General features: G+C 44.5%; 1 protein-coding gene across 1 annotated transcript; it reads right to left on the minus strand.

The window, feature by feature from the left end:
* Window positions 1-4060: 4060 nt before the first annotated feature.
* LOC308289324 (uncharacterized protein) lies at window positions 4061-17458 on the minus strand. Its single transcript, XM_080731001.1, has 8 exons — window positions 17385-17458; window positions 12095-12502; window positions 10734-10828; window positions 9740-9896; window positions 8200-8394; window positions 6145-6165; window positions 4246-5634; window positions 4061-4205 (listed from the first exon to the last, which is right to left on the minus strand). The coding sequence occupies exons 2-7, from the start codon at window positions 12264-12266 to the stop codon at window positions 4676-4678; spliced, it is 1599 nt and encodes a 532-aa protein (XP_080587127.1). The 5' UTR covers window positions 12267-12502; window positions 17385-17458; the 3' UTR covers window positions 4061-4205; window positions 4246-4675.
* Window positions 17459-17710: the final 252 nt, after the last annotated feature.

Raw genomic sequence — 17710 nt, forward strand, 5'->3', positions numbered from 1 at the left:
ATTGGGTTTGTCCAAGAAATACAAGCAGGCTGTGATGCATATGCATTGACATTGTTATATATTGAATATGTTTGTTTTTTATATTTCCAATTAGATGTGACAATATGTGGTATAAAAGATTCAGTAAATGCAGCAACAAGTGGTACATATTCAGTACATTGCACTCAGATGTACAGTGACATATGATTATCATTCTGATGTCATACATGAATAGGTTTGAGGTGAACTTGAAGTGAAATAACAGCAGTTATTGCAATTTGTTTTTGTATAAATAAATATTTACTCATTCATAAATTCAATTTTCACTCTATTTGAAATAGGGCTTAAGTGGCTTATTCATATACGTTTTCCCTTCTTGAAATTTAGTGCAGTCAACAGTACAATATTTGTCTCCACGATTACAAGTACGGTATATGTACTTTGTTACCGTACACCACTAGTCTTAACCCATTTAGGCCTAGAATTATTGAATGATTTAACTGTTGAAAAATAGCAGATATACAAGCTCACAGTGCGCTGCGAGCTTGTAGATCTGCTATTTTTGAAAAAGTTGTGAAAATGTGTGCAAATCTTTGAATATAAGTATGTATTTTTTAATGCGAACGTTTGTAACTCAAATTTTGCTTCTGGGTGGTCCCTGGAACTAAATATGTTGAGATGGGGGTCCGTGGCCAAATACATATCAGTTTGGGGGTCCTTCACATGAAAAGGTTTGAGAACCACTGACATAGTAGTCTCTCAAGAACAGACTAACTGAGCTCCAGTTAAGTGAAAAGGACCTTTTCTTTGACGATGGCTGGCCAGATTGCTGACATAAAAACATTGGTTTTTCAAAAAACCTTAGGATTCAAAATTCTAATTTTCACCATTTATAGCAGATCTACAAGCTCGTGAGCTTGTATATCTGCTATTTTTCAATAGTTAAAGCATAAAATAATGATACACAATATTGTGTACCTGTTCTGAATATTAATCACTACAATGCAGCGATTATTACACATAACCACAATCTTTTATATAGTAAAGTTAATTTTATTTTGGTTGTAGGAAACATCACACAGCCTAGTGTTACAGCAGATTAGGTTAAAAGGAGATCAGTTGGACACCGACAGGCAGCTGATGAAGCAAAGAAAACAGCTCACGTTCTCTTTGGTGATTTGCAGTCTTAACACGACATGGGTCAAACTCAACAGCAAAACGTGCTTGTTTCAGGTGTTTCTGCACCGTCGGGAAATCACGGAAGAGATCGTGTTTTCCATTTGAGGGACCCTGTGTATCTTTAGTGCAGGGGCCTTCAACGTTTTCAGGCCAAGGATCCCTTAGTTGAGAGAATGATGAAGCAGGGACCCCCACTACCTTATCATAGATTCCAGTTGTATGGTTTGACAGCACGATCATCAGTGTATTTTGGATTCATGTTAATGTGGGTTTTCAGATATTTAACCACTTGAACCGTTAACACTTAATAAACTTGACCTTTCACTGTGCTTAGTCTGCTCTTTTCCCCCTTCAAAGCTCTTTGCCGAAAATAGACGATCTACAAGCTCACAACGCCTCGCGCTGCGAGGTGTTGTAAGCTTGTAGATCTGCTATTTTTGGCTAAAGTTCTCAGAATATGGACACTATGGTTCAAGTGGTTAATATAAGAAAAGGGGAAAAAACAAGTTCCTATCACAGAAAGATTTGGAGGACCCCCCCATGTAGTAACTCTGAGGACCCCCTAGGGGTGCCGGACCCCTGATGAAGACCCCTGCTTTAGTGTCACAGGCATTTGCACATGGCAAGAAGGCAATAAAGATGCCACACAATAACATTGTTGTGCATATCTTTTTTCCAGGATGGACGTTAGAAGTCATTCATTTGTACAATTCTTTTTGTATTAAATATCCCAGTGAATTGAATTATAGTGACATTGAACTGCTCATTTGGCTGAGGACCCCCTGAAACGCTGTCAAGGAAACCCCTGGTAAAAACACTGTTGTACAATGTTCACGTAGTGAGAAATTAACCCATTTAGGCAGAGAATTATTGAATGCTTTAACCAGTGAAAAATAGCAGATATACAAGCTCACAGCGCGGCACCGAGTGCCGCGCTGCGAGCTTGTAGATCTGCTATTTTTGAAAAAGTTCTTTGAATATATGTATTTTCAAAGCGAACGTTTGTAACTCAAATTTTGCTTCTGGGGGGTCCCTGGAACTAAATATTTTGAGATGGGGGTCCGTGGCCAAATAAATATAATTTTGTGGGGTCCTTCACATGAAAACGTTTGAGAACCACTGACATAGTAGTCTCTCAAGAACAGACTAACTGAGCTCCAGTTAAGTGAAAAGGACCTTTTCTTTGACGATGGCTGGCCAGATTGCTGACATAGAAACATTGGTTTTTCAAAAACCTTAGAAGGATTCAAGACACTTATTAGAATTCAAATTTTCACGATTTTTCAAAAATAGCAGATCTACAAGCTCGCAGCGCGCTGTGAGCTTGTATATCTGCTATTTTTCAATAGTTAAAGCATAAAATAATGATACACAATAATGTGTACCCGTTCTGAATGGGTTAAGCCCAACCTCTGCTATCACTTTCACCAACAAACAGATTTGGCTTCTAGAATAGGACTTGATGATCTATTGATTGGTTGATTATTACCTGACAAAGTGGCCGTTACAGAAACCCGACCTTCCCAATCAAAGAGAATGATTTTCTGTCAACAGATTAAACACTTAAAACAAGCACACGTACAAAAAAAAGTGTTTAAGAACACATGTTCAATTAACAGATGTTTGCCCTACCACAAAATATAAACTAAAATATATTATGTTTTCTTAAAGAGACACTTTCTTGGTGGTGGTTCGTTAACTCAAAGCAAAACGCTCACGGACATGTTAGGTGGGTTCAGTTTGTTTCTAAAATTCACCCCGTATATTTTGGCAGATATCCTATGCCTGTGTAGTTGCTTACACACATTCATGTGTGTTGGTAAATATACATCATCGGTGTTGGTATCATCAGATACAAATTCAAAATATAGCACCCTGCACATATGGAGAGCACTGCAACGTATGAGTGAAATGTGTTTAATCATGACATTTTAATTTAGGCTGCTAAAATATCGTAATACCATTGTGGCATTCTGCTCTATTCAAAATGATTTGGTCTAGTCCTCTCGCACCCCATTTAAGGGCCTTTTGTGAAAGTAACACAATCATGTTGTGTTACTTGCCTCAAAGTAATCTAGTATATCACCACATTTCTTTGAATTGTAAAAGTAACACATTACATTTTGCAAGTAACTTCTCCGACACCGATAATCACATTCGTACTCAACAAAGGAAAAGAACACCCGCTCTACTAGAGTTGACAGTTAATAGCTACGGCTTGGCAGAGGCTGGCGGCCATTTGTCTGCACCCTGCGATACAGAGCTGGCTTATTGTTAGAGTTGTTAGTTCCTTTAAAATATATTATGTAACATTATGTCCTCATCATTCTCTCTCTGACTGACCACAGAGTTAACATCCTTAGAATAATGGTCATCTGTCAGAGTTTGTCTAGCAACACAAAAGCACATTCGTATTTGCATAATATCTGAAGAACCGTTCAACATGTGGGCGTTTCATTTCCATCAGGGTAGAATCTATGTACAACTGCCATCGTTAATAAACTATAGATTAGTTAGGTTTTGTTTTCAGTGTCCTTTAAAAACAGTAGTTCTCAACAATAACAACAAAAAAACAGTCAGTTATAATTTAATTCCATATTCTAAGCAAATAAAGCCCCCCTGCACTGTAAAAGATCCATTTGCACATTTCTCAGAGATAAATGAACACTCTGATATACTGTGCGTGTTCTCCCGACTGTGAACTCCTGTGTATGTCGTCGCTGAAATGAAAAACTAAACAAAAAGGGATGTGCAAGAGAAATGTAGCATTTACCTTTCATGTGACATCCAGGTGTGTGTGTGTGTGCGTGCATCTATCTGCACCCTAGCATGGCATCACCTGCTGCTCTTACACAAAACGCCACCCTCAGCCCACCACCCACCCATGTCCTTTTCACCCACCACCACCCGTGTCCATCGCTCGCACCATTTACAAACTGAAATATCCTGTGTTGTGTTTAGACCACGTAAACCTTACATAGGCCCAGTTTGTTCCTTCCTCTACACCAGTGTTTCTCAAACTTAGAAATTTCAAGGTCTCCCCTTAACTCTGACAGTGTACAAATGGAACCAACTCTGACAGTGTACAAATGGAACCAAATGAACCCTAACGGGTTCATTTGGTTCCATTTGTACACTGTCAGAGTTACAGACTTGTATGGGTCAATAGACCCCCATAAAGGAACCTAGAGAGTCACTGAAATCCACTTTGAGAACCACAGCTCTACACCAAATATCTTTGCTGAAAACAGCCTATCTACTAGCTCAATGTGAGCTTGTAGATCGGCTATTTTACGCCGAATGTTCACCCCCAGAATAGAGACGCCATTAGGGTTTTTAAGGGTGTTTTAACCCCTTAAAAACCTCCTTGTCCGAACGTTCAAATCTCTCTCCATCGTTTCTCCACACTGCATGGAAGGATTCTGTCCAGCGTTCTTTGTCCATGATCTGCCATCCCCTCCTTCTCGGAAACCGCGACGTCGATCGACCCGACCGTCTCCAACTTCCCGACGTTTGCTCACACCGGCCGCTGTGCGGTGCCACTTCCACCACCAGCAGCAGCGCCGCCACTGCCAGACTTCTCGCCGGGCTTCCCCCCGCCGCCGCCGGCGCTGCCCAACATGGCGAGCACCGTGCCGGAGAAGTCCCTCAGGATGTCCACGGTCTCGCGCTGCATTGTCAGCGACTCCTGCACGAACTCCTGCTGGCTCTCCACCAGCAGCTGCACCGACTGCGCCAGCGTGCCCAGCGAGTGCGACACCTGGGACAGCAGCAGGCGCGACGCGTGCTGCTGCTGCAGGCTCTGGGCGGCCAGTGCCGAGAGCTGGGGGCCCCGAGGAGGAGGAGGAGGAGGGGGGGCCGACGAGGGGGGGTGGAGGAGGTGCGGCGGGAGGAGGTGCGGCGGGAGGTGGTGCGGCGGCTGCTGGGAGTAAGAGGGGTGAGGAGGCGGAGGCGGGAAGACCGCGGAGGAGGAGGGCGGGGGAAAGACGGAGGAAGACGAGGGGTTCGGAGGAAAGACGGAGGAAGACATTAAGGAGGTGCCGGGATGGAAGGTGGTGCCGTTGGTGGCGAAGGAGGAGGAGGAGGCGGGAGGAGGAGGAGCCTCCTCCCTCCCCGACGACGACGTTCCCGTTGTCATGGGAGCCAGGGAGGACGAGGCGGAGGAGTCGGAGGTGAGCAGCGGGAGGAAAGCGGAAACGGGGATGGAGGTTTGTTGAGGAGGAGGAGGTCCGGGGCCGGGCGGAGGTCTGGGGAGGGAGGACGGGTTGCTGCCGGGCATGATGCTCCGGGAGTAGGTGTGGCGGGGCTTGAACTTCAGCAGCGCCTCCCCCCCGCCGGGGGAGGAGGAGAAGAGGGGGTCGAGGGGGGGGAGCGAGGAGCTGGCGGAGGAGGACGAGGCGCCGCCGCCGCCTCCGCCTCCGGAGGACGGCAGGCGCGAGAACACGGCGTCCAGCTCCTTGTCGTCGTCGTCGAAATCTGCCAGAGCAGAAACAAACCCGTGTAGATTTATTCATTTACACATCACTTGTACAAAATATGCACTGTACGTTAAGGCTGGGCAATATATCAAAAACTATCTATCGAGGTATCAACATTCAAGATATACATATCGATGAAGACGGCTTGAAATGAGGTATTGGTTTATGTCAAATTAATTAACACACTATACATGCACGACTTGACTTGCACGTAGCACATGCAACAAAGCAGTCCATCTGTAACCAGGTGTGATTATTTCAATAGTAAAAGAAAGAAATATGGGCATACAAGGGACAAGGACAGAATATGATGTCACAATGTGATGTCACAACTCACAACGATGTGACGTCACAACAGGTCAGAGGCGTTACTCACGGATATAAGGATGTGACTGTTTTCATAGTTAACTGCGACCTATAGTCGCAATCAAGTAGCGTTTTATTTTTTTCACTTTCACATAATTCAGAGAAAGAAAAGAAAAAACGAATAGACGTGCAAAGCTCTTACCATCTTCAATCATGTCAAACTCTAAATCAGACGAGGCATGGTAAGGATCCCCTGGGGAGAGGGGGGAGACAAAACAAGTGAGATAGAGAAGCTCTACCTTAACTAGTCCCCCCATTTCTCGGCCATTCGTGGATATTTCTGCCGTCCGCGGAATAACAGTAAAACCTGACATTATGTCATTGTCAGTTATTACTCCCATTATAAAACGATTTGTAGCCTACATGGTGAGGCCACCTCAAAGGTCTTTGCTTCACAGGGCCCTGGGGGAATAAATAGTTTGACTGATGGATCTCTGGATGGTCCCACATTCCTACATGAAACTGTGTCCTGACATAGTATATGGTCCTGGCAATGACAATGCTAATGCAGAAGAGAATAAACAATTTTTATTTTCAAAAACTATTATTCGAATATTTGATTATTCTAACCATTAACCCATTTAGTGCTCCAGACATGAACGGGTTAAAATGTCCATGCTGCCGTTCGCTTGCTCCGTCCGCGGCCAGTGTCTTATTTTGAAGGCCGGAAGTAGATTGCGCAAACAATTCCTACTTGACGACATTTAGAAATTTACCCGGAAGTGATGTCGTCCCATGTGGTAACAGTAATGGCGGATCGATGCCTTTCAGCTTGTACTATTTTAGCGAGAATCCAATGCCATACTTGGCATCAAAAGTGTTTTTTTGGAGAAAATGGACATCAAAGATGAGAATGACCGTTGGCTTCCATGCTAAGGGATCACAATTTTGTGCACGTGGATGCGCGATGTTGATGAATCGGCGAGTCCACCCGTGCCAGCACTTTCCAACGGACGGTACGTAGCCCTTGCCAGCTTTACTGTATATACAGTATATTTCGCGAGTATACGCGGGATCGGCACTCTAAATACTCGAGTATTTTTCGCGAGTATACTCGGGATCGGCTACAAATGAGTTAATTACTATTAATTGTAGCCATTTCATGAAGGGTTTTACTTGATTAGAACTAAATCTTTTTTTGCTTGATAACTGGTCATTTTAGGTTGTTCCGGAGTTGTTTTTAAATGTCCGCGGAATCAAGAATTGTTATCAGCAGAATTCTGCAGAATCAGGATTGTGCTCCACGTAATCAAGACTTTTTCTCCGCAGATTCCTGGGGGGACTACTTAACTAATGGTGCATTCATGTCAAGTGAGATCTGGGTGGGAAGTTCCTGTCAGAATACAATTCATGCCTGAAATAAACTTTTACTAAACGTAAAACTTTCTTGTTCAAAGCAAAAATGACACTTTGATAGAGGTTTGGGTTGAGTTGCTAAACCATGGTGAGTTGCTATTGGTGAGTTATGTTCCGTAGTTCTCTCCATTGAGAAAAGAAAAAAAGGAAGGGTGATCCAAATACAAATCACAGACATTGACTTACATTGCAAGGTGTGATTTCAAGGTGTGATTTCTTTCTACTGCAGATATCGTTGGAGTAATATGACGGCAAGGTCCCAACAACACAACCCAAACCTCTACCAGTGTCATTTTTCTCCGACTATGAGCATCGCCATGTTTCTACACTAAATCGAAGAGGAGTCGATAGCCAGTTCTCACTTGGGAGTGCACCCAAGCAATACCCAGACTAGAGATGGGGTTTATGGCTCTTTGAAGTGAGCCGGATCTCTGGGATCTGTTCCTTTCAAAGAGCCGTTCAAAGGACTGGCTCATTTTAGTAGTTACTTTGTAGATTTGGATTATAATTACAAATCACTTCAACCCTACAGTAGATACATTTCCGCCATTTGAAAATAGCAGATCTACAAGCTTGTATCGGCCTTTTTTCAACATTTTACTTTCTACTATTGGTATTTTAAGTACATTTTGATAAATACTTTTGTACTTTTACTCACATACATTTTAATTCCGAACTTCTACTTGAGTATTTCTACATTGCAGTATTGATTACTCCCCCTCATCAAAATCACCTATGCAGCGAACCAGATCCCAACGTTCATTTTAAAGAGGCGTTCAATCGAGTCGAACGTCCCACCTCTAACCCAGACCAAAACAAAACAAAAATCAATCATCTTTACCGCTGGGTTCTTTCTCGGGCGTGGAGAGGGGCGACACGTCGAAGGAGGATCCTCCGGGCAGGATGAGGGAGTTGTCCCCCGTGCTCAGGTAGCTGAAGGCTGGGGTGGGGGGAGGGGGGACGCCCTTCGCCAGCTGCCACTTCTTCAAATCCATCTCGTCATCATCGTCCCACTCCAGATCACTGTTATTAGTATCTGTCCAATCAGTGGATAGAAATATGACCCGTCAAAACTCCTTGCCGAGCCTAGATAAATACTGCGTGATCCATTATTTTATGCTTCACCCGTTTCAAAATTACATTCTAAAAGCTGCCATTCCTCAATGTTTGCTTTATTGGTATGGCACCTCCATACCTCCAAAGCCTGATCAACCCCTACAACCCCACCCATTCACTCAGATCAGCTAACACAGGGATGCTGGCCTAGCTAAAAGAAAACAGGACAAGAATCCACTCGTCCTCGACAAATCGCCCTCCTGGACCCCAAACTGTGGAATAAACTCCCTGTCGAACTTAGAACAGACTCACTCCCTAGCTTCTGCTGTAGTCTGAAGACTCACCTCTTCAGACTCCACCTAAGCCCATAGCACTTACCGTAGCACTCTCCTACCCTCAATGACCATACATGAAAGCTAGATAGCCATTTTTAGTTTTTTTATATAAAGCTTTTTTACTGAATAGGTATTTTAGATTAATATTTCTATGCATTTGATGTATTGATGCATTACCTTGCTTATTGTAAATCATTCTGGATTAAGAGCGTCTGTTAAATGCCTAAATTGTATTGAATTACACACCTCTGTGTAATTCAAATGACAAAATGTGTGTACTTTCTGGGGACTGCTTGTGGCACAGTGCTCATGCTTGAAATAACATTTAGATGGCCGAGCTAAGTGACCTAGCAACCAGACTATGCTGAGGAAGAAGATCCCGGGACCTGTAGAGAGGATGGTTCCCTGAATTTGGGACAAATACTGGGTTCACGTTCACGTGGCGTCAACAGCTGTCGTCACGTCACGTCACGTCAGAGTGTTGAGGTGTCGGTACGCAGCAGTCGGTTAGCTATGATGTTAGTATTGGCATCAGGCGTGTCCATATTTGGGCATAATCCAGGCACTCAGTACTGCGACATAAACCTTTGCCTAACGTGGATTTGCACAGACATTGAGGATCTCCATATATGGGCATAATGCCTTGCTTAACAGTCGATTCGTGCCGACATCAGGGATCTCCATATATAGGCATAATCTGGGCACCGTGGACATCTCCGCATATGGGCATTGCGACGTGCCATCTGCACTGACCTCTCTGGCACGTCCATATTTGGGCTGTCGTTGCCGAAGTCCTGCTTTACCTCATCGTTTCTCAGCGCCAGGGTTCCAAATGGGTTAAATGAACACAGAGGATTTCACAGTGTAGATCGAGGTCCCAGAAATAAAACGTAAGAAATCACATCAAATGGGGGGTCCGTGGGCCTAAAGCACATCACACCGGGAGGGGGGTCCTTTGACATTAAAAAGGTTGAGAATCTACCGCACTACCTGATCCGGGGGCCATGAGCAGGATCTTGTGAACCATCCTCTCTACAGGGCCCAGGGTTTTCTTCTTCAGCGTAGAGCTGTTGGTGCCCCTGAGGGCGGCGATGCGCCGCTTCCCGTCGCACTTCAGGTCCGCCCATTTCTTCATGATCTGACGAACCTGCGGAGGCGGGAATATAAGATGACACACCTTCAAATAACACAACCTGAAACTGTTACAGTACATCTACACACTCTTCTTCTTTTCCCTGTGATTAATTCGCCGAAATATATATTTTTTTAAGAACTGTTTCTTCAAACCAGAGTATCATTCATGCATACCGTACAACATATTATGCAGCAATAAAGAGACCATTTGTATTCACCACAAAGAAAAACATCAACCATATGAATACGTAGTTTCGATACAAAATACTCGCCGCCGATACAAATCCTCTGACTGCTACATTGGAAGTTAACCACTTGCATGTTAAGTCCTACTTATTGCAATGTGCTGTGAGCTTGTAAATGGTCTCTTTTTGCCATTTTCTTTTACATTTAGAATTCCTTTGACAGTTTTCCTCTCAAGTCTCTCACAAATCACTAAAAGCTTCTCTTTTCCAGAACAACATTGCAACATAAGCACGTCTGCTGTTACTTCTGAAGCATAGCGTTCGTAATGGCTGCTACTCGAAACTTGTAATAGACTAAGCCCATACTTACCTCCCCTTTTCCACTGTAACTATCTCCCTTTTCTTTTTCTTTTCTTTTCCTTTTTTGAATGCCTTTTTCCACTTTTGTTATCGATGATATCCTATGCAAAGTACTGTGTTCGATCCGTCTGTCTTTCAATGTTATATGGGATACATAAAGTGGCTCCTGTGTAAATAAGCCGAAAAGCTTGCTAGGATCTCTTTGTACCAGTGCTGTCATGAAACTGTACTTTTTCCCATGCAACCTTCTAATAAATTCTTCAATCAATCAATCAATCAATCAATCAATCAATAGCGTTAGTAACCTCTCTGTGGTTCTCTCCCAGGTCGTTGATCAGCTCCGTTATCTCAGCCCACGTCTGTTTCTTGGCCTCGGCTGAGACTCCGTTGTTGAACCTCTCTGCTCCGACGAGCAGAACAGAAGGCAGGACCGTTGAGAGACGAAGGGGAGCGAAGGAGGAACCAATAGAGAAGAGGGCGGTGAGGAAACACGGGGTGAGGAAGAGGGGCGAGACAGAAGGAGAGAAACAGAGTGAGGGAGAATGGATTGGAAGAAAATGGTTAACAGATGTGGAGGAGAAAGACCATTAGTCTTCTTCTGTATGTGACCGTACGACTGATAGTAAATACAACCTGTACTCTAGAGCAGGAGTCTTCAAACTTTTTTGACTCAGGGCACCCCTGTAAATATTTTTTTTAATCGGAGGCACCCCTACATTATAATTTTCACTCCCAGCACCTTATATTTATAGCATATCGTCGTTGTCGGGTGGAAACCTTGTATGTCCAAAACCTTATATTTATAGCATATCGTGTGTCCAAATAAATTCCAAATATTATCAAGTTATCTGGCGACACCCCTGGACTGCCGTCACGGCACCCCAGGGTGCCCCGTCACCCACTTTGAAAACCCCAGCTCTAGAGCAGCGCTCCTCAATCAGTGGGTAGGGACCCATTTGTCGGACAGATCTTTGTGGGTATTTAATAAATGTTATAAATAAAATACAAATCTAAAAATGGCAAACAAAAGCAAATATGTACTGTATAAAATTAAGACTAATAGTGAAAATGGACAGTCTATCTGTATAAGTCGTGAAAGCAACACATTGTGAACATGCAGACTGACTGCATTCACAATAAAAAAAAAAAGATATATATATATATATATATATATATATATATATATATATATATAGCTTCATAATGTATATTTGTACGTTTGGGTCATCATGGGCATACACCAAAAAATCGTTATGGTCTTGAGCTGAATAGTTTGGTAACCCCTGTTCTAGAGAACAGTATAAATGACACTATTAATTTATAGTGGCGCACGCACACGCACGCACACACACACACACAAGTTCTCAACGGGCCTGAAAATTAAAGCCCGGCCCTACTGGGCCCTAACTGGGCCAGCCCAATGCCCGGCCTGACTAATTTTAGCCCGGCATACATTTTAGGCCCTACCCGGCCCGAAAACGTCTTGTCAGGTAGAGTCGGGTTCGGGAAGAATCTATCAACAACTCTATCACAGAGTAAAAGTAATATAAATAATACAAATATATATTTTCTTTTTTCATCTGGCCTGAGGCCCGGCCCAACTAATTAGCATACATTTTAGGTCCTACCTACCCTAAATGACAGGTCGGTCGGGTCAACTACTCACTGAGGAGGATGTAGCGGTTCCGTTTCACCTCGTCCAGGAGCAGCTTGACTTCGGTGAAGGTGAACCGAGGTTTGGACCTCATGCCGGCGGCTCCTCCTCCTCCTCCCGAACCCGAACTCCGCCCCCCCACCCTGTACGGCTCGTCGTCATCTTCCCGCCAGATGCCAGACATGATCCACTTCCTCCTCGCTCCTTCCTTCCTTCCTTCTTCCTGTCCACGCTCTAGTCCAATCCAGGGAGGGGCAAATCCAGTGTCACGAGGGTCTAAAATGGTAAATGGTGGTCCAACCCCAACCGGAGCCAATCCGGAGAAACTCTGGTTCCTCCTCCGGTCTTTCGGGTGGACCCTCGATGCCTGCCTCGCCCGTTGAGAGCCAGCGAGAGAGAAGATACAACGCGGAGGAGAAGCTAAGGGAGGATGGAAAACACGGAACAAGAGAGAGAGAGACAACAAGAGAGAGGGGACGAGTGGATGGAGGGAGTAGAGGACAAGGGGATGAAAGGAGGAGAGAAAACAGGAAGAGAGGGAGTTAAAATTGCCCTATATATACAAGGACATTTTTCCTACCGGAGATGAGCAGAGGCCACGCCCAATGCGGAAGTGGTTCTCTCGCCGTTTTGGCCGAGTATATTTATTGACCCATCCTTAAATCCATGATATTGTCCAATCTTTATATCTTGTCCAATATTTAATGGAGAAATCAAATACTTGTTTTCCCCACATGGACACACAAAGAGTCACGTATTGGAGTGGCTTAGCGCCACTCAAAAATAGCAGATCTACAAGATCACAGTGCATCATCACGATGGGATGCATTTTGAGCTTGTATTATTTATATCTGCCATTTCTTTTAAATCCTACAATGACTTGCCCCAAAATAAGGATGCCAGATGTTAACTAGGTCAGTGGTTTTCAACCTTTGTCAAATCAAAATCCATTATTTATTAGGCATTTGAGCTGCGGAGTGGACCACCATTTGATGACAATTAGCCTCTCGGACCCAAAACTTTGAATAGCTTGTTGTCGTTGGATAAGATTTTGACCACAATTCCATGCGGTTTTAACGTGAAATAACGATTCTTCTACATTTTAAATTCTCAGACTTCTTGTAAATAAGCCAAGTAATGCAGATGTTTAACAATAAGTCAACTCTTGAGGGTCCATTTGGTTTCATTTTCACACTTGAGTTAAAGATCTATGTCATTTAGCTGGGGACCACCTGGAAACCCCTCAAGGAGGACTGGTGGTCCCCGGACCACTAGATGAGAACCACTGAACTGGAGACATCACCCACAGTTCTTGCTTAAATGCTTTTAGCATTGAGATAATACTAACGGGAATTAAAATATTAAATAACTGATAGGCTCCTCCTGAATAGTGCAAGGAGCTACAAAGGCAACCTGGGGGGGCAGCATCTCCGACCTTGACCTTTGACAACTAAATTGCACCATATGCAAGATATTGCAAGGGGGTGGCAGTGGCTCAGGGGTAGAGAGGCCGCTAGAGCGGCCGCATGAGAACCATGTTCCCTGTTCAATCCCAGGCTAGTTAGTGTCGAAGTGTCCTAGAGCAAGCAAGACACTGAACCCCTAATGATAATGAATGAATACCTTCTCATCCCGCAAGGGAAATTCAGTATCGCAGCCCAACCCAGCTGCTTTTTTTCTCCAGCTTAACCCAGCTGAACCCAGTGCTGCTCACAAGGAGCGCGGGGGAGAGGGGAGCAGTGATAGCTGGAGCGGGGGATCGAACCTGCGACCTCTGGGGCCTCCGGAGTCCTAGGTGTGGACACTAACCACTCAGCTATCACTGCTATAGTTACTAGTTACTCCTGCTGAGCAGGTTGGTGCCTTGCATGGTTTCCTCCGCCATCAGTGTATGAATGTGTGTGAATGGGTGAATGCAATGCACATTCTCTGTAAAACGCATTGGATTAAAAGCACAACTGCTTCTTGATCACTAATAATTAGCCACTACCGCATGTTTACAACTGGGGGAGAGTGGTAGCGATAACGAGAAGGAAAAAAAGTTTGTATAAATGAGAGCAAAAATATTCTATTACAAATTAAGTTGTACATGCCAACATTGCCGAGTCACAAACATTTCAGTAAAATCTCTGCATATCAATGTCACAGCCTCAGCCTGAGCAGTATCATGTGAGGCCGAGAGTCTCCATCCCTGTGCCCGGAGGGACGGTCGCACTGATTGGCTAGCAGGTTGTCAGGCAAGAGAAGACAAAATTATCCCAACTGTAATACTAATAAAAACAAAACGTACAGCAATGTACAATGACAGGGAGTCTGTTTCTGTTTTTTATTGTTTTAGCCATTTAGACCTTAACGCAAATCTGTGTCACTTTAGATTTGAACCACTTTAACCATTGTTTTATGCTTTAACTATTACAAAATGGCAGATATACAAGCTCACAGCGCGGCACCAAGTGCATGTCCTATTTGTAACACCCGGGATTCGAACCCTGGTCTCCCGCGTGCAGTGGTGATTCAATGTTTGGGAGGGAGACGCGATTTGAATGACGTCACACGCACGTCGCTCAACACCTGCATACAGGCTCGTCCCTTTGTTAGATCACCCTGCTGTGACACTAAACGTTGTTGAGGAGTGAACTTGGGGGTTGATGATGGATGCCTGTGTGCGTAAGGTATTCGTCTGGCGCGGGTGAATGCTAACCTGCCGACGCTGGTTAATGTTAACCTGGTGAATGCTACTATGTGTAGCCCCCACAGTTAGTACCAGCCATGAACCAGCGACAACAGCCCTGCTATTCGGGCTCAGCCCTATTAGCACGACTGGTTGTGCGTTGGTCTGGCGAGTGGGAGTCCCGGGTTCATTCCCCACTTCCGTGCATCACTACAATCTGGCGTTGTCGGCAGGGTGAGGAGTGAGATTTCACCTGAACTTGGGGGTTGATGGATGCCCGTGCGTGTAAGAGGTGTGACACTGGTCGGAAGAGATACGGGACGGCATGTACACGCGTGACCGGACCAATGCAACACTGCCCGCGTGGAAGTCTAATAACTTAACCAGTAGACCAAAGGGATATCCCTATGGCCCGGACCAGGCTGAGGCAGTGAAGAGTCACCCTGCTACACTCACCCCTCTTTTGACCTCCTCCCCTGGGGAAACCCGATCCGGGTCACCGTGTCGTATCATTTTCTCACTCCCCGTCAGAATTTAACTCCCCCCATTCTGTTGTTTTCAGTTCTGCCAGTAGTTGGCGGGGTTACGGCTAGCATTCACCAGGTTAGCGTTCACCAACGTCGGCAGGTTAGCATTCACCAGCCTTGAATGGGGAGTTAGATTCTGAGGGGAGTGAGAAACGTATATAACACCGGCACCATTGTAACGCCCGGGAATCGTACCCAGGTCTCCCACCTGGAAGTCTAATACCACAACCACTAGACCAAAGGGATATCCCTATGGACCTGGGGGAGATACTAGACTTTTGAGGCCTTCAGGCTGAGGCAGTGAGTCACTGCTCTGCTACTTATTTCCAGAGCGCTGACGCGTAGGTGTGGTGTCCGCGCACTGCCGCACACAAACACACACACACACACACACACACGGGTGCCGCTTGACACCGCAGTTATGGTTGCCGCTCTGAGAAATGGGTCTATAGATAATAGATATAGCAGAAAAAAATAACCAATCTACAAGCTCACCAAGGACATAAATGTCCTTAACAACCAACCACCCAACCAGAGCGCGACCGTCCCTCCGGGCCATGGGATCGCCAGCCTCGTGTCGTTAGCGGTTAACTTCCGGTATCTTTGTTCACAGCAGCGCTGGAGCTGTGCTGTGCTGCACCCAGTGGTGGAAAAGTAATTAAATACTTTTACTTAAGTACACATTTTGGTTGTTTGTACTTTACTTGAGTATTTCCAATTTCCAATACTTTTACTTAGTTATTTTAAAAACTCAAGTAGATACTTTGTAGATTTTGATTATTATTACAAAATAAAAATACATCAACCACTTCAGTTTCGGCCATTTGAAAATAGCCTATCTACAAGATCACAATGCGTTGCGATGCATTGTGAGCTATTTTCTGTTATTTCCTAAAGATTTTTATATAGGCCTATTTGAAAACTTAAAATATGACATATGAGTACTTTTTACTTTTTGTAGACTACTTACACTTTAAGTAGGCTACATTTTGATGCCAATACTGTTTGTAGACTGCTTTTACTCAAGCAAATGTTGAATTCCAGACTTTTACTTGTAACAGAGTACTTATCTAACATTGCAGTAGCCTAATGATACTTTTACTTTAGTAAAACCATGGGAGTACTTTTTCCACCACTGACTGCACCTCCCCCCTCCGTCGCGCGTCGCCTCCTGCGTGCTCGTTTTTCCCAACGGGTCTGAGGCCCTAAACTAGATGCAGATTAGATATTCTGCATCTAGTTTAGGGCTTTAACTCAAATCTTTGCTTCTGGGGGTCCTTAGAACAAAATATTTTGAGATGGGGGTATGCGGCCAAATACATATAATTTTGGGGGTCCTTGACATGACAATGTTTGAGAACCACTGATATAGCAACATTTCTTTTTCCTTTTTTACATTAGTAGAATCAGCATAAGGACCCCCAAAATTCTATGTATTTGGCCATGTCAAAGTCAAAGACCCCCATAATTATGTGTATTTGGTCCACGGACCCCCATCTCATATATTCTGTTCCAGAGACCCCCAGAAGCAAAGATTTTAGTTAAAAATGTTCACTCTGAATCTGTGTCTATTCTGCATCTAGCTTAAGGCCTCAGACCCGTTGGCAAACGCCAGGTCGCCTCCAATCCGGTGCCGCCGCCTCCTCCTCCTCCTCCTCCTCCCCGCACACCACACACACACACAACGGGAGGAGCAGAACCAGACCACGAATTCCGCCATGTCGGTTTTTTTTCCCTCCCATTCTCTACGCTTCGTAAACGGACAAGAAAAACCCCTTCTTGCTTAACGGTAACGGGACGTTTCGTAATTAAACCGCGGACGTTCGGTCGCGTTGTCTCATCGGTAAGTCGGCGTGTCGTTCGTTTCGGTAATTCGATATTAAAACCGTACATTAGCAGCTCGAGCTCAAAATGCGCGAGCCAGAAGAACCACGAAATGTCGGCTATAGCTTCCATTTTTTCGCGATACGCCGCATTTCATCTTTTCTCTCTCTTACTTTTGACGTCGACGGCGATATAATAAATACCGGTAATTAACTTTATATATAATACGGTAGGTTGTGTGTTTTCGGTTCGGTAATGGATGTTGGGGGTGCAAATTTACCAGTTATTTAATGACGTCTCTCCCCTCCTCCTTCTCTTCCGCAGCTCTCTCTCTCTCTTCTCTCTCTCTCTCCCGAAAGTTCGGAGAGACGACGAGAAGAGACGAAATGCGCAGACTCGCGTTTTTTTCCATCCCCCCACCACGTACAGAAAGAAACGCGCAACATTTTTTTCTCTCCCTGAATGTTGGGTCTACAACGCCCCCCACCTCCCAGATGGCCTCATTACACTTACAGTGTAGTTACACGCACACAACAACACACAAACCAGACCAAACCAGTCTTTCGAACCCAAAATCAAAGGTCACGAATTATCTGGGACGCATGT

Source organism: Nannobrachium achirus, assembly GCF_963921795.1.
Source record: "Nannobrachium achirus genome assembly, chromosome: 8".
NCBI classification, from domain to species: Eukaryota; Metazoa; Chordata; class Actinopteri; order Myctophiformes; family Myctophidae; genus Nannobrachium; species Nannobrachium achirus.

Excerpts from the sequence above, each read along its gene's own strand:
- LOC308289324 (XM_080731001.1), bottom strand. The coding sequence starts at position 12,266 with ATGTCTGGCATCTGGCGGGAAGATGACGACGAGCCGTACAGGGTGGGG. Across the intron at positions 9,897-10,733 it reads TGGGAGAGAACCACAGAGAG|GTTCGTCAGATCATGAAGAA; the intron begins GTTACTAACGCT and ends CCGCCTCCGCAG. Across the intron at positions 6,166-8,199 it reads GCCCGAGAAAGAACCCAGCG|AGTTTGACATGATTGAAGAT; the intron begins GTAAAGATGATT and ends CGTCTGATTTAG.